Source organism: Lolium rigidum, chromosome 1 (genome assembly GCF_022539505.1).
Source record: "Lolium rigidum isolate FL_2022 chromosome 1, APGP_CSIRO_Lrig_0.1, whole genome shotgun sequence".
Lineage (NCBI taxonomy): Eukaryota > Viridiplantae > Streptophyta > Magnoliopsida > Poales > Poaceae > Lolium > Lolium rigidum.
This window is the reverse complement of record NC_061508.1, coordinates 124,399,714-124,424,585: the sequence shown is the minus strand read 5'-3', so window position 1 is coordinate 124,424,585 and position 24,872 is coordinate 124,399,714. Positions and strand designations below refer to the sequence as shown.

The 24,872-nt window shown below is 44.3% G+C and overlaps 1 protein-coding gene across 1 annotated transcript; it reads right to left on the bottom strand.

Moving 5' to 3' along the window:
- Positions 1 to 5,600: 5,600 nt before the first annotated feature.
- Positions 5,601 to 10,521, bottom strand: LOC124681743 (zinc finger CCCH domain-containing protein 62-like). The gene is made up of 10 exons (XM_047216574.1): positions 10,218 to 10,521; positions 9,970 to 10,043; positions 9,547 to 9,661; positions 9,346 to 9,404; positions 9,025 to 9,076; positions 8,844 to 8,955; positions 8,663 to 8,761; positions 8,451 to 8,578; positions 7,283 to 7,387; positions 5,601 to 7,110 (listed from the first exon to the last, which is right to left on the bottom strand). Exons 1-10 carry the CDS (start codon positions 10,487 to 10,489, stop codon positions 5,931 to 5,933), a joined length of 2,196 nt encoding a protein of 731 aa, XP_047072530.1. The 5' UTR covers positions 10,490 to 10,521; the 3' UTR covers positions 5,601 to 5,930.
- Positions 10,522 to 24,872: the final 14,351 nt, after the last annotated feature.

Here is a 24,872-nt window from a genome sequence, read left to right as displayed (position 1 = left end):
CCGTCCCTGCCCAGTATGAAAAATGTTAGAGGTGGTAATGCAAACCAATGTACATAACCATATTGAGAATGATTGTGTCCTTATTGTGTCCGCGGCGCCGAGGCCACTCATGGGGCACACCACATTCTTGATCGCACCGTAAAACTTCTTGGTATCAAGTTAGATGAACCCCCATCTCTTTTGGATTGAAATTTGGCCACAAATACTATGAAGACCGAAGAGGCGCCGACGGCCGCCTGGAGGTGATCGAGCATCTTGCCTTGATCATCATGACGACATGGGTGGCGTCATGTGTAGTGAAGAGCTGGTTGCTGGCGTTGGTCTGAATAGCCAAGAAGAGCTCAACATTGGCCTTGATCTTGGTGTCGGGTTCCACGTGGGCCTTCTTTGCTTTCGGGACGCCACGCCAGGCACCACGCTTCTTGGTCTCGAGCGTTCGCCCCTCTGTCGTCATTTCCTTTTTCGGGGCCTTGGCCTTGATCTTGCAAACGGCGGGAGGTTGGGAGGGGAGGGGGTGACAGGGGTGAGGTCCATGCGGTGGCGCTGTCCTCTATCGCATGGTAGGGCTTGGCGCCGACGAAATTCAATTGCGAGTGGTGAGAGAGGAAGTGGCTTGCGTGCCACTGACGGACATGTCCTGCGAGTAGAGGATAGGGGCAGGCCGACATGATTTTTGTCCACGCCTACGCATTTTCAACATAATTTTAGTCTTAAATACGTTAACACGAATATCTCGATCCGTTTGCGTCGGGTTGCTCGATATACCCTGAATCCTGTAGACACGTGGTGAGCAGCGGCCCCTGGAATTTCAGTTCACTTAAGTTTTGACAGCACCGGCAGAATCATTCTCGGTGAGAAGGACGTGAGCGCAGCCGGCAGCCGGGCAGTTGTGAGCCCGCCCGCGACGAGAACGACGGGAGCGCAGCGGCTCACTCTGCCACAACGCAGATGGCTCGCCGCTCCACCTGTAAACCGGCTGCACTTTAGAATATTTTTTATTATTTTAGGATAAATAAGAAAAGGGTGCACGATCTCGACGAATTACTTCTGAATAAATTTAGAAATCACATAATATGGAAGAACCATAGCATTTCGCGACTCATTGGTAAATCCACTTTGATTCTCTATAAACCAATAATGTGCCGCGGCGGGCGCGAGGTGGCGGGCGCGGAGCCGTCACCCCGTCCGTCAGGCCGTCACGTCACGCAGACGCAGCAGCTGGGTGCGCGCGTGCGCGAGGAAATAGTGAGGTCAAGCTCTCGGTGCGATCGGGCGGCCGCGGTTCCAGCTTGGGAATTGTTGGCCGCGACTCATCTCGGGGCCCAATCAGGAAACGCCCAGGCTTCTGGAGAGTATTTCTTGCTATAAAAGGGAAATCCACGTGTGGCGTGAGTCGTCTGACCGACCGTACGACCATTTTTGGGAGCTCCATGGTTTGACTTTCCTTCCTCTCAAGTGAGTAATTTATGGTTTGACTTATACCTCGATGTTTTCGTCGGTTAAGTCTTTGACTTGTTACCAGCTGCGGGAACCGAAGGATAAAGAGGACAACGGCCAATGGTCGGTCACTCGTACACACGTAGTGACGTAGTACAAAATTTGAGGAGGGCGGGGTGTGGCGGCCCGCGGTTAGGCCCGTGTTGGCAGTGGGGATGGCTGCCGAAGGCGGGGCGTCGGTATGGTGTCTACGTTCTTCCTCCTCCCTCTCCCTCTTCTCTGCACGTATATTTCTCCCCTTTCATTGCTATAGTACACGCCGGAATTGACCGGTCACCCGTAAGTTAGTACGTCCGGCGATCGGTCAATTTAATATAAAATACAAATCATTATCATGTATAATACAAATTTAATATCACTAGAACTTTCAATTTACTCTAATTTTGACAGTGTTGCGATCTTCCAAAGGCTTTGTTTGCATATTTGTATTGGGAGGCTTGGCATTATATTGGGTTGAATGTTCAATACCTAAAATATTGAAATTGAGATTGAATGTCAATTGTTCGGTTTGGATGGCTAGATATTCCGAACCCATATTTGGTACTGATTTTAATGCTAAATGGTGTTTGGATGGTCAAAGCGAGAAATTTCAATAATTTCATACTTCAATTATTATACTGTTGTATACCTGCAAAAACTGAAGTAGATCTATAATTCTAACAAAATTTTCTTGGAATCGGTATAGACTTCTCACCTTATGAAGCTTATAAAACTAGAAGCATAGACGAAAACACACATCTGAACCTGGGCTCACATGCTCCTTCACCAATAAAAGAATCAAAAAATAGTAAACAGAGTAAAATAATCTTTTTTTTACAACGAAGTTGAGAATATGTTGTGACGGCAAGCAACGTTGCGGATGGCATGTTTGGTGTTCTATGCAAAAATTACAAAATTTGATGTTGTTTGGAGCATTTAGATTTGTTGTTTACAACACTCGGATTTATCTTTTTTTTTCCACAGACCACTACATGTATCTTTTCTCTTGGAATTTTAGCATGATATTATTTTACAAAAATTCAGATTTATTTAATTTTGTTTGCTATTTTTCAAAAAAATTATTCAACCATGAGCATGTGAGCTCGGGACGAGAAAAATCATGTCCCAAATACAAAGAACTACTACATCCATCCCAAAGGTTAGAGTTTTTTTTTAAAAAAAAAGTCAATACAAGTACATTTTAACCAAACGTTTACAAGAATCTATCAATAAATATGATATTTTGTAGATACCATATAAGAATATATTTCATTATCTAGTGATATTAAATTTGTATTTTACATGATAATGATTTTTTGGTAAAACTTAGTTAAATTTGGCATAGTTTGACTTTCTAAAAATAATATAAGCATTAGGGCCTAATCAGTTGTTCGCATTGTTTTTTCGAGTTTAGTCATGTCGTATGCAATTTGGCCCGGTAGCACTTCCGCTAGATTTGGCACTAAGTTTGGATGCTAACAAATTCATTTGGATTCGGTTGGAGAAATGAAAGACAGATTGATTGGTTGGCTGCACGTTAAGAAGGCTTGTGGTTAACTAAACTAGTTCAATCATAATCACCTCTAACTATTCACGATTCGAGACAAGGTCTACACGTAAAAGATGCGTCTCGACGTTGTGATTCCATTCCCTTGATCCGTTTGCCGCTTCGTTGAGTATTTTAGACTCAGTTTCATGTTCCTTTCTGAGCCATTTGTCAATGAGTTTTGTTAATTTTTTGTACACGGTCGACCATTTTAAAATTCCTTCGGGGAGTAGCTTCACCTCATCATTTCGCACTACTTTCGTGTTCAAAGTTTTCGGATTCAATATTCGTAAACGAGTAGATCTACAACTATGTACAATGTACTAGGAAGGCGTAGATGTACTCGTATATGAATGCCAAAATGAAAAACTACGAGCACAAAAGTCGTGCGCGACATTGAGATGAAGCTACTCCTCGAAGGAATTTTGAAACGCGTGAATGGTTGCAAATTATTTGACTAAATTTAGCCAAAAATGGTTCAAATAGAATACGAACTTGCCATTCAAATACTCCACGTAACCAAAAACCGTTCATGAAAATTGATTCGTAATAGCAATACGTATTTTGTTGTGTTTATCATATTTTAAACCGGCCTATGTTTTGTAGATCAGGAAGGATTAAAATAATCTAGATTACTAGCAAAGTTATACTACCTCCGTTTCGCGTATTTCAAGACAAACTTTGATCATAAAAATTGAGCAACAAAATCTTAATTATATTATATGTAATTAATAATATTGGATTCGTATTGAAAAACACTTTCTAATGATAATAATTTCATACAATTAATTTTTATATATTTAAAGTAATTTTTGATTAAACAAAAAACTCGTAAAACGAGAACGCATTATTCCTTGAAACGGAGGATACCCGCCCGCGAGGAGAGGGACGGGAGCGGAGCAGCTCACTCTGGCGGTCTGGCCACTCCCCGCTCCACGGGTATTCCGCGGCGGGCGCGAGGTGTCGGGCGCGGGCGGAGGCATCACCCCATCCGTCAGCGGAAATACTCTACTCACGTCAATTCGTAAGCTCTCCGGCGAGGCGACGTGGAGTGGCGGATCAGCACAGGCGTGAGCGTCTGCGTCAGTGTCAGCCGCGGTTCCAGCTGTGGGGATTTGTTGGCCGCCACTCATCTCGGAGCCCAATCAGGAAACAGACACTATTCTACTACTACCTCTTGTGGCCGCGGTTCCACCTGGCGGCGTATTATTTTTTGCTAAATAAAAGGGGCATGCACGTGTGCTGTTGAGGCGTCTGACCGTACCACCATTTTTGGGGCTGCCTGGGCTGACTTTCGTTTCTCTTTGTGAGGAGACTTATTTTTGGTCTGATGACTTATCCGTCGATGTGTCCGTCGGTTAAGTCTTTGACTAGCTAGAATGAGGACCAGCTGCGGGAGCCCAAGGATACACGTACCTTTTGCGTGGCTTGGATAAAATCACTCGGATGATCTGAAATTACCAACTAAGAGCACCTGCACCGGCGGCCCCGATAGTATTTTGGGGATGGGACGCCTCCTCATAGCGCGGACGACAAAAGCCCATCGAGCTGAACGCTCAGAACATTTCAACACCGTGGCGTTCGCCCGCGAGCAAGCAAAGCTCACTCGGAACGAGGCGTCTCGTCGATGACTGGGGTCGCTGAGGGGACTGCGACGCTGGCCGCCATGCTCCACCACCAGATGCGCGAATCAAGGGCAGAGAGGTGGGCATGGCCGCAGAGACAAAGGGGAAGAACGACGACGAGGCGGGCCCGTCGCGCGCCCCAACCGACGCCAGTAGATAAGGGTTCTAAGTTTAAATTTTATTTAAGTTTAAATTCGAGTAAATTTTGTATGAATTTCGTTTTTAAATGTCATTTTAAATTTAAATTTCTATTGGGGTTGTTGTATGCAGGGCGTCGGTGTGGGAACAACATCCCCAAATGAAGGATGATGTGCCGGCGCCCCTACCGACGACTATTTGGGGAGTGCCGGTGGAGATGCACTAATTAGGGATTTTTTTTTTGGTTACAATCCTTCCTTCCAAGTTCTGAGTCCTTATTTGCCGTGCACTAGTTTTGACTATCAATTTTAGAACAATAATGCATGGGACTAATTTCATAGAAAACAGGGCGATAATACTTATGTTTTCTAAATATGAATCCGATGGTACGAATTTAGTGACACCTAACTCACGTTTCATTGATCAAACTAATGACCAAACTTGAACGTAGCAATACATGCACGCGTGACATGCAAAACGGATAGCCGTGATTGGCATAATCTGGTCGTTACTCTCTTCGGCAACCTCACCTTGATGGTTTGATCGAATTTGTTACTACATCTCTATAGGATCAACAGAATATTTATTTAGAATAGGTCAAACATTATGACACATGGACATAACCCTAACCGGCGAGTTCTCCGATTTTTTAAGAAGCACCGGTCGAAACTGTAAAAAACTACTCTCTATGATCCATAGCACAACAAGCCAAAACTTACCTAAGACAGCGAAATATGGTGTCAATAATTTCCTCTGTTTGTCACATGTTTGGAAAATGTACATTTTTGCATGGAGTTTTTCTGTCGCGGAATCCATTTATTAACCATATTCATGGACCAAGCCTCCACATTTAACATCCATCAATCTGGTATGTAGGATGTCACAAAACTGTAGGGCACCACATGGTACCAAAATATCTGATACAAGAGCGTGATGAATCAAAAGCAAGAAGTAAAAAAATAAAGGTGTACCAACGTGTAGTCTTACTGTGACTTGCCAACACAAGTTGACTGACCAAAGGGGTAAACAACAGTGTTCACCTTTAAATTCTCGATTGTACTTGATAAAAAAAAATCTCGATTGTCCGCCTATAAAATTATTGATGAGATTGACTGCACAAGGTATACTACCTCACTCAACATTCTTTAATTGTCATGGGAGAACTTGCAGTTTTCTTCATAGGGGCACCACAACCCTCGTTGATAGTAGTGGCACGGCTTCAGCGGTGGAAACTGCTGGGCGCATGGCTTCAGCGGTGGAAACTGCTGGGAACATGGCTTTAGTGGCGGAAACTGCTGGGAGTACCAGTAATTCTGATGATAGTTCTCTTGGGGATGATACTGGTTGTGGTTCATTCTCCGGCTATCGTGGCGATTCTGATGATGGATCTTTTGGGTCTGATGATTCTGGTGACGTCGCACTTGAGGATGATACTGCTCTTGAGTCATTTGCCCTTGATAACCGTAATCCTCTACTAGGTTTGTTGAACAGAAATTCTTATTGCTAGGCCTGAGAGGATGATGCCATTGGTGATCAACCTGACCATGTTGATGACCATTGTAGCCATGCTGGTGTGTGTTTCCATGCTTGGGGGACCTTGGTGGGTTTGTTGTCAGCTGTGGAAGTGTCGGCTTTGATGGTATGTTCTGCTGCCTGGCATTCACTGCTCCCATGTGTTGAATACAAGGGGCCTTACCGGATTCTGTTCGATGGTAATTGCGGTTATCGATGGAATCTACTCTGTAAGTTTCCTTCTTTGCACCCTTCTGTAGAAGCACTGCATTTTGATGCTGATGTTTGATGGGCTGTGGCTGGTTTCTGATCTGTTCTATGGGAGTTGGCTTCAATATTTTCTCCAGTGGCATCGCGTTCCCTAGTCCTCCATGCTTAAGGCAAGGGGCCTGACCAAGTATGCTGAAAGTTCTTGTTGTATCCTCCTGCGGAAGCACCTTGTTGTGCTGGTGATGATTATTGTGGTCCTGCAGGTGCTTGAACATATGATGTGCAGAAGCAGGCCTATGATTGTTGTGTTGTGTTGGGTGCTTAAAGCTTTGCTGTGCAGGGGTAGGCCTTGACAGTATTTGCTGCTGAATTGTTTTCTCTGGTTTGACATGTTGGATGGAGCGAACCTGATAGGTGCTAAACTCTGTCCTAGAAGTTCTCGTTGCACCCTCCCGTGGAAGCACTTCATTGCAGTGCTGGTGATAGGGTTGTTGCTGATGGAGCAAATTATTTGCAGGATTTTGCTTTGAAGAAATCTGATGCTGCTGACTTGCGTTCCCAGGTTGACCATGCTGGAGGGAAGGAGTCATTCTTTCATCGAACCTTAGGTTAAAACCATACATTAGGAACAATAAAGCAAAAAAAAAATTATATGCCCAAGAATTCCCAGCATCTGATTGTAAGAGATTATATTCTTAGCTGAATGTAAGCATACTATAAAGCAAGATTGAATTCTTAATGTAATATAGGATCGAAAGATAGGATTTTGAAATACCTTTGATCAACGATATTCATGGAAATAACCTTTTGTTGTGGAAGAACTTTTTGAGATGATATTCGATTCATGTTCTCTTTCCCTTTGCTTGTGTTATCGTTAGTCCTGTTCACCAAAACATCATTTGAAAATCACAAAATTAAATCACTGATGCTACGAGTAGCCAGATACATAAGCATCTGGTGACTGCTCTGGTTTTCCTTAATCCTATGCACCAAAATATCATTTGAAAATGGAACATAATGCTATGTGTGGCAGACACATAAGCAACCTGGTGGGTGCTCGCTACAGCTGCTGTCAAATCCATGAGATGAGACGGTACAGGAGGAAGCCAAACGTGCTTAGGCTCAAAGCAGAGGAAAGACTCCGGTTTGAGTGGTAATTCCTATTGACGAGAGAGTTAATACTATAAAGATTGAATTCATGTTCTATTAGGTTAAAGGGTCACTGCTCTTTCAGTTTGGAGTCTTTTGTATGCAAGGCAGCAGGATTTCGAAGGTATGCCCAGGAGAACTTGCGCCGCTGATTTTTTTTTGTATGAGAAAGTTTTCCAAAAAAAAAACCTACACATGTAAATGTCCGAGCACTTTATATGCTTGTCACGGTGTAAAAATGATCTTTTCCGCAAGAAAAACTACAAGCACATAAAGACTCAAACATTTACGTATGTAATTGTCCAAGAAACGTTTTCTCATCTTTCAGTATTGTGTTAGAATATTTTAGCGTTCTAGTTAACTTCATATAAGAAAAGGTTATGGTTGATAGCTGAGACCTCGAAAAATCATACAAGTTTGACTTCCAGATCAGTCATATGTCCTCCACGGATTTACCTTACTCAAAACTGTGTTATTTGTCTACTTCCTTGTTTCGAAACGGAAGCTGAATCGACTGTTCAAATGATTTCTGTAAAACAGGATTTGACTTGCTATAATCACCAAACTCAGGATAAGATGATCTGAACTCAGCACAAACCTAGTTCAAAAATATCAAATACTCTACATTTTCAGCCCTTCATTGGATGATATGCTTATTACAGGCACTTCATACACTGCTACTAACCAAGATGCAAACAAATCACACACACAGTTGCATTATTTTCCCAGAACACCAAATAGTTACACATTATGATTATCAATATCATATCCATGTCACAGTATTAGAAGCGTACCTATTAAATCTCCTCATCTTGCCAATCTCTTTCTCATGAATCCTGACCTCCCTTGACTTACGTGCAAGGAACCCTCTTGCATGTTTTTCTTGTAGGACTCTGCTTCTTTCCTGTTCATCAGGCCATGGCTATGAAGATAGAAAATTGTAAGGTACCAGTTCAATTGTAAGGTTCTCTTTCCCACTGAAAATGAAACTTATTAGAGAACAAACCTGTCTCATAGTCTTATCCTTGTAAAGATTTCTTCCCTTTATGAGGAGAGGATGAAGGGGAGGCCATGGTTTGTATCCTTTACTCCATAAAATTTCAACCTAAATTCAGATTTATTTGATGGTTAAAACAGTATAGGAAGATGACTGCCTTACAATATTGTAACTCCAGGTAGGAACTCACAGTGAATGTATGCTGTTGCTTCGCAGTGCCATAGCTTTCTTTGATGATTCGACCTGCGTTTGTCCTCTGACCACATAGGCGACTTTTGACTCCACGAGGATCTCCTTTTTTTCTACAGCAATACTCAAACATCAAGCCCATCGCTAGAACAAATTCAAAACATCTACTTGATCTGTATTACCTTCTGTAAATATTTTGCTCAAACACCACGACATCACCTTTGCATGCATCACCTAGAATTCAAAAATGATACATGAGAGTGTCAAAGTAGCACTTAAATTGCACAGCCAGGGAAAAAAATCTGTTAAGACTGCAATTGATTTTAATTCCAAAGTAGTACTTGCAAATGGGTCATGTAACAGCATATCATCTCTTCTATATCTATGAGGCTCCTTCCAAGTTAGCACGACTACTCATTTACTAAAATAAGCAAACTCATGTGTTGAAATTAAATATCATCAACGCAGCATATTTTGTGCTAAGTTAGAAATAATCTTTTCACCTTTACAGTTCAGAACAAAGCTTGATGCCGGATACTTCAGCTCACCCAAAATTTTGACCCTAAATGTTTGTGAATCACAAGAAAGTGTAAGTATGTCAGTGGGCATAGGAAATATTAAAACAAAAAGGCAATAGCCCACTTATTTTATGAAATGCCAATAAAGAAAGTGTTCTACGAGATCATAAGAGATGTAATTCATACTCAATATGCTCTCTGATACGATTTAGAAGGTCTTCTTTCTTGCCTGACAATCTCAACTTGTGCATCCTCAAGTATGCTTTGCATTCATAAACTTTTAATTTCTTTAACTGACCATCTGCATTTCGCAATAGCACCCATATCATCCACTGTATGAGGACTACCAAAAACGAAAAAATTTACACTTGTGAACAATCCAGGAAAATGTAGGCTGATAGCTGTTCTATAGAGTAGTTTTTGTAAGTTTGTCCATGGGTAATCAAAATTGAACAGTGAAGTTCATCATGTCCATATTTGTGTTGTCTCAATGTAATGTGTTTCTTAATTTTCTTACAAGCTCATGTCTTTTCAAATTTATTTACATGGCCGTTCAATTTAACTTGTAAGGGCATATGATGTGGCAGGAGATAAGATTCTGGAGCTCACCGCGCATCAGTTTGTCCACCATCGCCAAAAGATCATTGTCCTCCTTTCCCATCTTCGGCGCCACAGATCCTTTTCTGAAATTTGCGAAATTCATACAGGATTATAATCACCAAGAGATGTACAATGTCACTGCAGAAAAATAATCTTCACGGCCCGAGCAAACAAACATGGAAGAAACTACTGTACATAAGGAATTGCCCAGTTATTAGAGAAGAGAAGGGAACAGGGTTCTGCTAGTGAGTACTAACCTGCCCTTGCGCGCGGAGATGGACAGACGGGCCATCCCGGACCACAGCGCGGCCTCCGCCTCCGGGCCCCCGTCGGCGGCGGGGTCGAACGAGGGGTCCTCGTCATCGTCGGAGCCCGCGTCGGATTCATAGAGGTCGGCGAGGCTTGCAGGCTCCGACCCATCATCGGTTCCCTCTTCGCCGCTCTCCACCTCCTCCTCTTCCTCCGATTCGCCCCCCTCGAGCGGATCATCCTCCGCCGGTGGGAGGCCGGTGCGGGCGGCGGCGGCCATGTCGGATTATTGGGTCGTCCGTTTGGGATGGAAGGACCGGGATGGGAAGAGGGGGGTTTCCTTTGGTATTTAATTGGCCAATCGCGTTTTGATTTGAATATGTTGTCGTTGGTGCTGGCTCTATACCTAAATCCATGGCAGCTCACAAGGGCGCGTTTGGTAGACTGCATTCAATTCCTGCACTACTGTATCAGTGGGAAGAAATCTCCATCTCGTTCCGGACGAGATTCGATGCAAAAAGTGTGTGTTGTTTGTTAGTCTTCATCGTACCGTTAGAAACTCAAATGCATTTCGTTTGGTTGCTCTGTATTAGCCTGCAAATCTGAGCGGATACAACTTACAAACCGTTTGGTTACTTTGTATTCGTGTGTATAGTATTGTTTTGTATCTATTAATCATGTACTTACCAGCTAATAAAGTCAAATTTAGCCAAATTTATCATCAACTCCACAACTCCAACAAAGGTGAGACCGGACATGCAACGAGGCCGGCGAGGGTGAGGCCGAGCGCGCGACACGGCTACCGAGGGCGTGGCGAGGCTGGCGAGGCCGAGCCCGGCAACGCGCGGCAGAGACGGCGCGAGGATGGCGAGGCCGGCCGGGCGGCGGCGAGGCCGGCGCGGCGCGGGCGCGGCAAGGGCGAGGCGGCGCGGCGTGAGCGCGGCCAGTGCGGGGCGAGAGCGGCCGGGCGAGCGGCGCCGGCGCTGGGCGCGAGCGCGGCCGAGCGAGGCGAGCCGCTGCCGTGCGCGGCGAGCAGCGGCGAGCCACGGCCATGCGCGGCCAGGCGCAGAGGGGCGAGGGCGGCCGGCTCGGGCACGACCCTCGCGGGCGCAGCCACGCGCGGCGCGGCCGGTGCGGCCGGGGCGAGCGGCTCGGCGCAGCGGCGGCGAGCGGGCGCTCGGGCGGCGCGGCCAGCGGCGGGGGCGGCGGCGAGGCGCGGGGGAGAGCGGGCCAGGGGGAGGCGGGCGTTGCCAGGCGCGGCCAGGCACGGGGCGGCAGCGGCCGGGGTGGCCCGGGCGCGGTGCGGGAACGGCCGGTCGCGACATGGGAGCGGCCGTGCATGCCCAGGCGGCGCAGGGCGGGCGCGGTCGTGCATGGCCAGGGCGAGGCCGGCAAGGGCGCAGACCGGCGAGGGGACGTGGTGGAGCTCCTCTGTGGCCAACACCATGTCCATGGCGAAGCTCCTCCGTGGCGTGGCGGAGCTCGTGGTCGTCACGGAGTCCATGACCGTCGTCGAGGAGCTCTTCCCGTATAGCCAAGGCGAGGCGGCAACAAGGCGGAGCTCCTCCGTGGCGTGGTCATCGCGGAGTCCATGGCCATCGTCGAGGAGCTCTCCTCGTTGAGCCATGCAGAGGATTATAGAGAGAGATTAAAGAGGCTCCTAGAAACACATGTTCTCAGCTTTTGCATCGCGGGGCCAAAGTTTGCATCAGTGAAGTCAAGGTTTCGTCTCGCCATGGCCTGGCCCCGGAGAAACTGCCATTCCGGGCATTCCTCCAGTGCCTGTCCCAGGGGTGCTTTGAGAACCATGCGATGCAACAACGCGGCTCGCCCCAGGCATCCAAACGGGCCGAAAATTATTGGTCCGATGCGAGCAAGGAGCATGCAGCCTACAAAACGCGCCCCAAGCGCCTCGTACATGCCGAAGCATGCACGCGATGCGGATGGAATCAATCACAAGTAGTAATCATTACAACAAGTCATGATAGAACTCACAAGAAGACTTATATTACAACAACGACTCCAACGAGTCAAGAATACAAAATAGATACAATGCAAAAATCCAAATCATTCATAAAGCCAAATACATCTAAGTACGGATAAGAACACAAATAGAACTAAGAGTCCTGAAGATAATCAAGTGGCGTCCATAACCCTGCCCATGCCAAGACAGAAGGGTAACCTCGTTAGCTTCATCTTCATCGAACATATCTCCATACCTGCCCGATTATGTCCCAAAGCAGCAATAAATACGGGTACGTACTTAACAAGACTTCAAGACGTATAAGCATTCGTCAACCAGTCGTCCTTTGTAGTTGAGGCACGCAGGGGACTTAGAGGACGCAAGAGAACGTTATAGGCAATATGGTGGGGTTAAGCGGTAGCGTTCAAGCAGTAAAAACCTATAGAGACTCTCACAACTTACAGGTGCTAGAAATAGATAAGAGAGCGCAGTAAACAATTCTATACTCTGCAAACATAACGCAGCCGATGCGTTTCCCCCTCGCAAAGGAAGTACTTGCAAGGGCACTCATACGGTTGACAAGTTTTAACCAGTTTTATTTAAGTTGTTCTATCTTACTACACAAGTTATTAGTAATGAAACATCAGGTGTAAGTTGTCTATGATCGAGTCATACAGCTCCAAGTCATCTATTACCGCGGACACGACTTTTCGAAAAGATTGTAACCCTGCAGGGATGTCCAAATGTTTCCACACGCACGATCAACTCCAAAGGCAATGGCAAAAATGTGGAGCATCACTACTCGCACTCTCCTTCACGACAACAATATCCAGGAAGCCACCTAACTAAGTTAAACCCGTATCGAAGTCCGTCCGAATCTCCGAAGCGGACCTAGCTATGCGCGCCAGCGTGCTAGGTGGTTTACCACACACTGGGGCGATAAACCACTTCGCAGCGGCTCCGCGACCTATACGCGCATACTAGAAATGTAACGGCCCCGGGTAGTACCTCTAATAGATTTGTTTGCTCTTTTTCTTTTATGCATCATCATGCATCATGCATAATATCATACACAAGATTTTATCATATAAAAATTATTTTAAATAAAACTATTTGTGCTTTCCCTCTCATATGGTTTATTCAACACTCTCTTATATTTTATTTTAATAAAACCCTCCCCTCTCTTTCTTTTAATCAAAACCCTAAGCAGGCCACCTCTCTCCCCTGGGCCTTTCTCTTCTCTGGCCCAGCCTCGTTTTCCTCCCTTCCCCACAAGCGGCCCAACTCACTCTTTCAGTCCATCTCCACTGGTACCGCTTCGCTAGGGAGACGCCCTCTCCCTCACTATCGTCTTCCCCCTTCACGCGCGCGACATGAGAACGCAGTGGTCCTCCACCTACCGCACCATCCTCCCCATGTGAAGCCGCCCCCTTCTCATGCTTTATATCCTGGACCGCACCTCTCTTTCCCCTCTCCCAAGTCTTTCTCCTCCTCCCCCTTTCATCTTTCTCTGCAAGCCAAACGGAGGAGAAAAACCACCGAGCGCCTCCTCGCCGGCGCCCCACCAATCCATTCGTCCCCTCGTCAATCCAACGCCACCAGGAGATGTGCCTCGTCTCCAGGACCAACCCCGTCGAAGGAATTGACTTAAGGCGCCCTAAATCGCCGCCGACGACCTCGTTCCCCATCAGTACCGGCGGCTAAATTCTCCATCTCCGGCCGCCACCGACTTCCTCCGCTTCCGCCGCGTCGTCCTACGCGTTCCTGGTACCCTCCTCTACCTCCCAGTACTCCTCCCCTAGTTCAACCTGCCCGCGTTGACGTCATCCTTCCGCCGCAGATACCTCGACGTCGGCAACCCTTCGGTGGTTCCCCTTCGACGGCGCCACTACCTTCTTGTTCCCCGCGTCGACGCGGACCCCAGCACCAAGTCCTGCATCCTGGGGCGCCCTGCAACGCTCGTGCGCGCCATGCCATGCCGCGGTGATCACCGGCTGCGTTTCAGTCGAGCACCTTCCGTGCGTGCGTGCAAGGTTGGCCAGCGTGGCAACCACGTCAACACCAGGACCCACCCGTCAGCCTCTTCGACTCGCTACCCCTCGATGAGAATCCCCTCAGATCCAGATCTGTGTCTGTTTTCGCACAGAGGCCCCTGCCTGTTTATTCACCTTAACCCGCGATCCCTACAATTTCTGAAAACCCCCCTGCAGTTCCGTGTGGCTCAACCCGCGCTACGTCTGACTGGGCAGCGCCACGTGGCGTCCGGTCCCGCGCGTCAGCCTCTGTGGCTAGATTCCCCTTCTCTCTGTTTTTCCAGAAATTCCAGAAAATGCTCATATTTTGTATAATTCATATCTTCTAAAATACAACTCCAAATAAAATGTGTTATATATGAAAATTGATCAGAAAAACAAAAGGAACATGAATATGCTTGCTTGTGACGGTAAAGCCCACGTCCGTTGGGAACCCCAAGAGGAAGGTATGATGAGTACAGCAACGAGTTTTCCCTCAGTAAGAAACCAAGGTTATCGAACCAGTAGGACATGAAGATCACGTGAAGGTTGTTGGTGAAGGAGTGTAGTGCGGCGCAACACCAGGGATTCCGGTGCCAACGTGGAACCTGCACAACACAATCAAAGTACTTTTCCCCAACTTAACAGTGAGGTTGTCAATCTCACCGGCTTGCTGAAAACAAAGGATTAAACATATGGTGTGGAAAATGATGTTTGCTTGCAGAAAACAAAAGAGAACAATGATTGCAGTAGGTTGTATTTCAGATGTAAAAGAATGGACCGTGGTCCACAGTTCACTAGTGGTGTCTCTCCAATAAGATAAATAACATGTTGGGTAAACAAATTACGGTTGGGCAATTGACAAATAGAGAGGGCATAACAATGCACATACATATCATGATGACTACTATGAGATTTACTTAGGGCATTACGACAAAGAACATAGACCGCCATCCAGCATGCATCTATGCCTAAAAAGTCCACCTTCGGGTTAGCATCCGCACCCCTTCCAATATTAAGTTGCAAGCAACAGACAATTGCATTAAATACTGTGCGTAATGTAAACAATACAAATATCCTTAGACAAAGCATTGATGTTTTATCCCTAGCGGCAACAGCACATCCACAACCTTAGGGGTTGCTGTCACTCCCCCAGATTCAAGGGAGACATGACTCCACTATCTAGCATAAATACTCTCTCTTGGAGTTACAAGTATCAACTTGGCCAGAGCCTCTACTAGCAACAGAGAGCATGCAAGATCATAAACAACACATATATGATAGATCAATAATCAACTTGACATAGTATTCCATATTCATCGGATCCCAACAAACACAACATGTAGCATTACAAATAGATGATCTTGATCATGATAGGCAGCTCACAAGATCTAAACATGATGGCACAATAGGAGAAGACAACCATCTAGCTACTGCTATGGACCCATAGTCCAAGGATGAACTACTCACGCATCAGTCCGGAGGTGGGCATGGTGATGTAGAGCCCTCCGGTGATGATTCCCCTCTCCGGCAGGGTGCCGGAGGAGATCATTTGAACCCCCGAGTTAGGGTTGACGGTGACGGAGTCTCTGGAACTGTTCTGGTATTTTGGCTCTTGGTACTACGGTTTTCGGGGACGAAGGAATAAATAGGCGAAGGGGCAGCGTCGGGGGAGCCAGGGGGCTCCCTCCCCACGTCTCGGCGCGGCAGTGGGGCCGCCCGCGCCGCCATATGGGGAGGGCCCCCTGCTGGCCTTCCTCGACTCCTCTTCGGTCTTCTGGAACACTCCGTAGAAAATAGGGCCGTGGGCTTTTGTTTCGTCCAATTCCGAGAATATTTGTAAAACAACTTTTCTGAAATAAAAAACAACAGAAAACGAGAACTGGCACTGTGGCATCTTGTTAATAGGTTAGTCCCAGAAAATGCATAAAAACATTATAAAGTGTGAATAAAACATGTAGGTATTGTCATAAAACTAGCATGGAACATAATAAATTATAGATACGTTGGAGACGTATCAAGCATCCCCAAGCTTAGTTCCTACTCGCCCTCGAGTAGGTAAATGATAAAAAGAATAATTTATGAAGTGACATGCTACCAACATAATCTCGGTCAATACTATTGTAAAGAATATGAGATGAATGAAGTGACTCAAAGCAATGGTCTATAGTTTGCTAACAAAAAGATAATGACTAAACAACTGAATCATATAGCAAAAGCTTTTCATGAATAGTACTTTCAAGACAAGCATAAAAAAGTCTTGCATAAGAGTTAACTCATAAAGCAATAGATTCTTAATACAAGGTTTTGAAGCAACACAAAGGAAGATTTAAGTTTCAGCAATTGCTTTCAACTTTCAATATGCATATCTCATGGATAATTGTCAACACAAAGTAATACAATAAGTGCAATAAGCAAGCATGTAAGAATCAATGCACACAGTTGACAGAAGAGTTTGCTTCTAAGATAGAAAGAAGTAGGTAAACTGACTCAACATAAAGTAAAAAAAAGGCCCTTCGCAGAGGGAAGCAGGGATTAAATCATGTGCTAGAGCTTTTCAAGTTTTGAAATCATATAGAGAGCATAAAAAATAAAGTTTTGAGAGGTGTTTGTTGTTGTCAACGAATGGTAGTGGGCACTCTAAGCCCCTTGTCAAACAGACTTTCAAAGAGCGGCTCCCATGAAGGATGTTATCTCTACCAGCAAGGTAGATCATTCCTCTTCTCTTTTGTTTACACATGTATTTTAGTTTTATTTATAGATGACACTCCTCCCAACCTTTTGCTTTCACAAGCCATGGCTAACCGAATCCTCGGGTGCCTTCCAACATTTCACATACCATGGAGGAGTGTCTATTGCAAAATTAAGTTGCTTACTCGATAAATCAGGGCAAAACATGTGAAGAGAATTATTAATGAAAGTTAATTAATTGGGGCTGGGCACCCTGTTGCCAGCTCTTTTTGCAAAATTATTGGATAAGCGGATGTATATGCCACTAGTCCATTGGTGAAAGCCTGCCCAACAAGATTGAAAGATAAAACACCACATACTTCCTCATGAGCTACAAAACATTGACACAAATAAGGAGTAATAAAGTTTTGAATTGTTTAAAGGTAGCACATGAAGTATTTACTTGGAATGGCGAGAAAAATACCACATAGTAGGTAGTTCTGGTGGACACAAATGGCATAGGTTTTGGCTCAAGGTTTTGGATGCACGAGAAGCATTCCCTCTCAGTACAAGGCTTTGGCTAGCAAGGTTGTTTGAAGCGAACACAAGTATAAACCGGTACAGCAAAACTTACATAAGAACATATTGCAAGCATTATAAGACTCTACACTGTCTTCCTTGTTGCTCAAATACTTTTACCAGAAAATAACTAGTCCTTAGAGAGACCAATCATGCAAACCAAATTTCAACAAGCTCTACGGTAGTTCTCCACTAATAGGTTTAAACTACATGATGCAAGAGCTTAAACATGATCTACTTGAGAGCTCAAAACAATTGCCAAGTATCAAATTATTCAAGACAATATATCAGTTACCACATGAAGCATTTTCTGTTTCCAACCAAATAATAATAAGTGCTGCGGCTTTCAGCTTTCGCCACAAACATGAAAAATAAAACGAAGAACACAAGTGTTCAAATGAAAAAGCGGAGTGTGTCTCTATACCACACAAGAATGTTAGGATCCGATTTATTCAGAAAACTAAAATAACAAAACGAAAATAAAAGCACACGGATGCTCCAAGTAAAGCACATAAGATGTGACGGAATTAAAATATAGTTTCACTAGAGGTGACCTGATAAGTTTGATGAAGAAGGGGATGCCTTGGGCATCCCCAAGCTTAGACGCTTGAGTCTTCTTGAAATATGCAGGGATGAACCACGGGGGCATCCCCAAGCTTAGACTTTTCACTCTTCTTGATCATATTATATCATCCTCCTCTATTGATCCTTGAAAACTTCGTTCGCACCAAACTCAAAGCAATCTCATTAGAGGGTTAGTGCATAATCAAAAATTCACATGTTCAGCAAGGACACAATCATTCCCAATACTTCTGTACATTACCCAAGGCTACTGAAATTTAATGGACCAAAGAAATCCACTCAAACACAGTAAAAGAGGCAATGCGAAATAAAAGGCAGAATCTGTCAAAAACAGAACAGTCTGTAAAGACGAATTTTGTCGAGGCACTTAACATGCTCAGATGGAAAAGCTCCAGTTGAATGAAAGTTGCGTACATATCTGAGGATTACTCATGAATTTTTTCAGAATTTTTAGATTTTTCTACAGAGAGAAAAGCTCAAATTCGTGACAGCTAAAAATCTGTTTCTGCGCAGAAATCCAAATCTAGTATCAACTTTTTATCAAAGACTTTACTTGGCACAACAATGCAAGAAAATAAAGATACAAAGGTATTTCTACAGTAGTAACAAGCACCTTGACTCAAATATAAAACAAAAATTGCAGAAATAAAAAATGGGTTATCTCCCATAAGCGCTTTTCTTTAACGCCTTTCAGCTAGGTGCAGAAAGTGAAAATCAAGTAACATGAAGAGAAGAAGCATCAACAGAGGAGTTGGGTCCTCCTCAAATAAATTTTCAGGAACAATCCAATCAAAATTCTTTTCTAGTGCCTCATGCATTCCTATGAGCTTATAAGGTATTGGTACTTTAGTCTCCCCCTCACAATTGGCTTCATTAGTGTACTTTAGCCTATCTTTTTCCATCCTTTCAAGGGTATTTGCAACATTGATATAAAAGCCAATCATCTTATGTTGAATAAAGTCTTTCCTAGCTTCACTAGCTACATCACCAAATTCTTTAAGAAGGGTTTCTAAAACAAAATCTTTCTTCTCTCCTTCTTCCATATCACGGAGTGTAAGAAACATATGTTGCATTATAGGATTAAGATTAACAAATCTAGCTTCCAACATGTGTACTAAAGAGGCAGTAGCAATTTCATAATTAGGAGCAAGTTCCACCAAGGATCTATCTTCAAAATCTTTAACCTTACTAACATGATTGAAAAATTCTTCTATATCATCTCTTCCAATGATAGACCCACTCCCTACCGATATATCTTTCAAAGTGAACTTAGGGAGAAGCATGATGAAATAAACAAGGGTAAACCGATAAATAAAGTAAATGCGAGTAACTAAATTTTTTGTGTTTTTGATATAAAGAAAGCAAACAAGACAGAAAATAAAATAAAGAAAGACAATAAACAAAGTAAAGAGATTGGGTGTAAGAGACTCCCCTTGCAGCGTATCTTGATCTCCCCGGCAACGGCGCCAGAAAAGTAGCTGCTTGTGACGGTAAAGCACACGTCCGTTGGGAACCCCAAGAGGAAGGTATGATGAGTACAACAGCGAGTTTTCCCTCAGTAAGAAACCAAGGTTATCGAACCAGTAGGAGATGAAGATCACGTGAAGGTTGTTGGTGAAGGAGTGTAGTGCGGCGCAACACCAAGGATTCCGGTGCCAACGTGGAACCTGCACAACACAATCAAACTACTTTGCCCCAACTTAACAGTGAGGTTGTCAATCTCACCGGCTTGCTGAAAACAAAGGATTAAACGTATGGTGTGAAAAATGATGTTTGCTTGCAGAAAAATGATACGTCTCCGACGTATCGATAATTTCTTATGTTCCATGCTACATTATTGATGATATCTACATGTTTTATGCACACTTTATGTCATATTCGTGCATTTTCTGGAACTAACCTATTAACGAGATGCCGAAGAGCCGATTCTTTGTTTTACTGCTTGTTTTTGGTTTCAGAAATCCTAGTAAAGAAATATTCTCGGAATTGGACGAAATCAACGCCCGGGGTCCTATTTTGCCACGAAGCTTCCGGAAGACCGAAGGAGAGTCGAAGTGGGGCCACGAGGTGGCGAAACACCGGGCGGCGCGGCCCGGGCCACGGCCGCGCCGACCTATGGTGTGGGCCCCTCGTGCCGCCTCTTTACCTGCCCTTCCGCCTACAAATAGCCTCCGTCGCGAAACCCCCGGTGCCGAGAGCCACGATACGGAAAACCTTCCGAGACGCCGCCGCCGCCAATCCCATCTCGGGGGATTACGGAGATCTCCTCCGGCACCCTGCCGGAGAGGGGATTCATCTCCCGGAGGACTCTTCACCGCCATGGTCGCCTCCGGAGTGATGAGTGAGTAGTTCACCCCTGGACTATGGGTCCATAATGGTGGCTAGATGGTTGTCTTCTCCTCATTGTGCTTCATTGTTGGATCTTGTGAGCTGCCTAACATGATCAAGATCATCTATACTGTAATACTATATGTTGTGTTTGTCGGGATCCGATGGATAGAGAATACTATGTTATGTTAATTATCAAGTTATTACCTATGTGTTGTTTATGATCTTGCATGCTCTCCGTTATTAGTAGAGGCTCGGCCAAGTTTTTGCTCTTAACTCCAAGAGGGAGTATTTATGCTCGATAGTGGGTTCATGCCTCCATTAAATGCGGGACGGTGACGGAAAGTTCTAAGGTTGTGGATGTGTTGTTGCCACTAGGGATAAAACATTGATGCTATGTCTAAGGATGTAGTTATTGATCACATTACGCACCATACTTAATGCAATTGTCCGTTGTTTTGCAACTTAATACCGGAAGGGGTTCGGATGATAACTCTGAAGGTGGACTTTTTAGGCATAGATGCATGCTTGGATAGCGGTCTATGTACTTTGTCGTAATGCCCAATTAAATCTCACTATATTTATCATGTCATGTATGTGCATTGTTATGCCCTCTCTATTTGTCAATTGCCCGATTGTAATTTGTTCACCCAACATGCTTTTATCTTATGGGAGAGACACCTCTAGTGAACTGTGGACCCCGGTCCTATTCTTTACATCGCATACAATCTACTGCAATACTTGTTTTACTGTTTTCTGCAAACAATTATCTTCCACACAATATGGTTAATCCTTTGTTATAGCAAGCCGGTGAGATTGACAACCTTTCGTTGGGGCAAAGTACTTTGGTTGTGTTGTGCAGGTTCCACGTTGGCGCCGGAATCTCTGGTGTTGCGCCGCACTACATCCCGCCGCCATCAACCTTCAACGTGCTTCTTGACTCCTACTGGTTCGATTAAACATTGGTTCCTTATCGAGGGAAACTTGCCGCCGTGCGCATCACACCTTCCTCTTGGGGTTCCCAACGGACGTGTCAACTACACGCATCAAGCAAATTTACGGCGCCGTTGCGGGGAGATCAAGACACGCTGCAAGGGGAGTGTCCACTTCCCAATCTCTTTACTTTGTTTTTGTCTTGCTTTATTTTATTTACTACTTTGTTTGCTGCATTATATCAAAACACAATAAAATTAGTTGCTAGCTTTACTTTATTTACTGTCTTGCTTTCTATATCAAAAACACAAAAAAAATTAGTTACTTGCATTTGCTTTACTTATTTCAACATGTTTCCTTTTAATTTTACCGTAAAAGACATACCGGTAGGACGTGGGTCCATAGTTGGGAGAAATAATATAGAAGAATTTTTCAATCATGTTAGTACCGTTGAAGATTTTGAAGATAGACACTTGGTAGAACTTGCTCCTAATTATGAAATTGCTTCTGCTGCTTTAGTTCGCATGTTGGAAACTAAATTTGTTAATCTCAATCCTATAATCCAACACATGTTTCTTACACTCGGTGATATGGAAGAAGGGGAAAAGAAAGATTTTGTTTTAGAAACCCTTTGATGTCTACGTTCCCCCTCCTTTCCTGTAGACAGTGTTGGGCCTCCAAGTGCAGAGGTTTGTAGAACAGCAGCAAGTTTCCCTTAAGTGGATACCCAAGGTTTATCGAACTCAGGGAGGAAGAGGTCAAAGATATCCCTCTCATGCAACCCTGCAACCACAAAGCAAGAAGTCTCTTGTGTCCCCAACACACCAAATAGGTGCACTAGTTCGGCGAAGAGATAGTGAAATACGAGGTGGTATAAATAAGTATGAGCGGTAGCAACGGTGCCGAGAAAAGTGCTTGGCGTGTAGTTGATGGTGGTGGTATTGCGGCGAGTAAGTAGCGTGATAAAACGATAAACAAGCGGTAGTAACTCAGCAGTATTTAGGAACAAGGCCTAGGGATTACACTTTCACTAGTGGACACTCTCAACATTGATCACATAACGAGAATAGATAAATGCATACTCTACACTTTTGTTGGATGATGAACACATTGCGTAGGATTACACGAACCCTCAATGCCGGAGTTAACAAGCTCCACAATAATGCTCATGTTTAAGTAACCTTTAGTGTAAGATAGATCAACGCTACTAAACCAAGTACTAGCATAGCATGCACATCTGTCACCTTCATGCATATGTAGGAGGAATAGATCACATCAATATTATCATAGCAATAGTTAACTCCATAATCTACAAGAGATCATGATCATAGCATAAACCAAGTACTAACACGGTGCACTGCATCTGTCACCATTACACACGTGCAGGAGGAATAGAACTACTTTAATAACACATCACTAGAGTAGCACATAGATGAATTGTGATACAAAACTCATATGAATCTCAATCATGTAAAGCAGCTCATGAGATCATTGTATTGAAGTACATGGAAGAGAGATAAACCACATAGCTACCGGTACGGCCCAGAGCCTCGATGGAGAACTACTCCCTCCTCATGGGAGCGGCAGCGGTGATGAAGATGGCGGTGGAGATGGCAGCGGTGTCGATGGAGATGGCAGCGGTGTCGATGGAGAAGCCTTCGGGGGCACTTCCCGCCCGGCGGGGTGCGGAACGGAGTTCGTCCCCCGAATTGGAGTTTCGCGATGGCGGCGGCGCCACGGTAACTTTTACGGAGTTTCGTCAAATTGGTGTCGAGGTTTTAGGTCACGACGACTTAAATAGGCGAAGAGTCGGAGTCGTAGGGGGCACGGGCTGCCCCGGACCATAGGGGGCGCGCCCCCCTGGCAGCGCCGGGGTGTGGTGCGGTGGCCCTCTCCCCTTCTGCGGCCCTTCTCGTGTGTTCGGATGGTTCAGGGAAAAATAGGAACTCGGGCGTTGATTTCGTCCGATTCGAGAATATTTCGTTACTAGGATTTACGAAACCAAAACAGCAGAAAACGACAGCGGCACTTCGGCATCTTGTTAATAGGTTAGTTCCGGAAAATGCATGAATATGACATAAAGTGTGCATAAAACATGTAGATAACATCAATAATGTGGCATGGAACACAAGAAATTATCGATACGTTGGAGACGTATCGGCATCCCCAAGCTTAGTTACGCTCGTCCCGAGCGAGGTAAAAGCGATAACAAAGATAATTTACGGAGTGACATGCCATCATAATCTTGATCATACTATTTGTAAAGCATATGTAGTGAATGCAGCGATCAAAACAATGGTAATGACATGAGTAAACAAGCTGAATCATAAAGCAAAGACTTTTCATGAATAGCACTTCAAGACAAGCATCAATAAGTCTTGCATAAGAGTTAACTCATAAAGCAATAATTCAAAGTAAAGGTATTGAAGCAACACAAAAGAAGATTAAGTTTCAGCGGTTGCTTTCAACTTGTAACATGTATATCTCATGGATAATTGTCAATGCAAAGCAATATAACAAATGCAATATGCAAATATGTAAGAATCAATGCACAGTTCACACAAGTGTTTGCTTCTTGAGGTGGAGAGAAGTAGGTGAACTGACTCAACAATAAAAGTAAAAGAATGGTCCTTCAAAGAGGAAAGCATCGATTGCTATATTTGTGCTAGAGCTTTGATTTTGAAAACATAAAGAGAGCATAAAAATAAAGTTTTGAGAGGTGTATGTTGTTGTCAACGAATGGTAGCGGGTACTCTAACCCCCTTGCCGGACAAACCTTCAAAGAGCGGCTCCCATTTTATTTTATTTTTGGATGGCACTCCTTCCAACCTTTCTTTCACAAACCATGGCTAACCGAATCCTCGGGTGCTCGCCAACAATCTCATACCATGAAGGAGTGCCCTTTTATTTTAGTTTTATTATGATGACACTCCTCCCAACCTTTGCTTACACAAGCCATGGCTAACCGAATCCTTCGGGTGCCGTCCAACAATCACATACCATGGAGGAGTGTCTATTTTTGTTAATTAATTTGGGACTGGGAATCCCATTGCCGACTCTTTTTGCAAAATTATTGGATAAGCGGATGAAGCCACTAGTCCATTGGTGAAAGTTGCCCAACAAGATTGAAAGATAAACACCACATACTTCCTCATGAGCTATAAAACATTGACACAAATAAGAGGTAATAAATTTTGAATTGTTTAAAGGTAGCACTCAAGCAATTTACTTTGGAATGGCGGAGGAATACCATGTAGTAGGTAGGTATGGTGGACACAAATGGCATAGTGTTGGCTCAAGTATTTGGATGCATGAGAAGTATTCCCTCTCGATACAAGGTTTAGGCTAGCAAGGTTGTTTGAGGCAAACACAAGGATGAACTAGTATAGCAAAACTCACATAAAAGACATATCACAAGTATTATAAGACTATACATCGTCTTCCTTGTTGTTCAAACACCTTACTAGAAATTATCTAGACCTTAGAGAGACCAATTATGCAAACCAAATTTTAGCATGCTCTATGTATTTCTTCATTAATGGGTGCAAAGCATATGATGCAAGAGCTTAAACATGAGCACAACAATTGCCAAGTAT

Bases quoted from the DNA above. Each gene is read 5' to 3' on its own strand.
- LOC124681743 (XM_047216574.1), bottom strand. From the start codon at position 10,489: ATGGCCGCCGCCGCCCGCACCGGCCTCCCACCGGCGGAGGATGATCCG. The intron at 8,956-9,024 runs GTAATACAGATC...GTATTGCTGTAG, and splicing joins GAGCAAAATATTTACAGAAG to AAAAAAAGGAGATCCTCGTG. The intron at 7,111-7,282 runs GTATTTCAAAAT...TTTTAACCTAAG, and splicing joins ATGAATATCGTTGATCAAAG to GTTCGATGAAAGAATGACTC.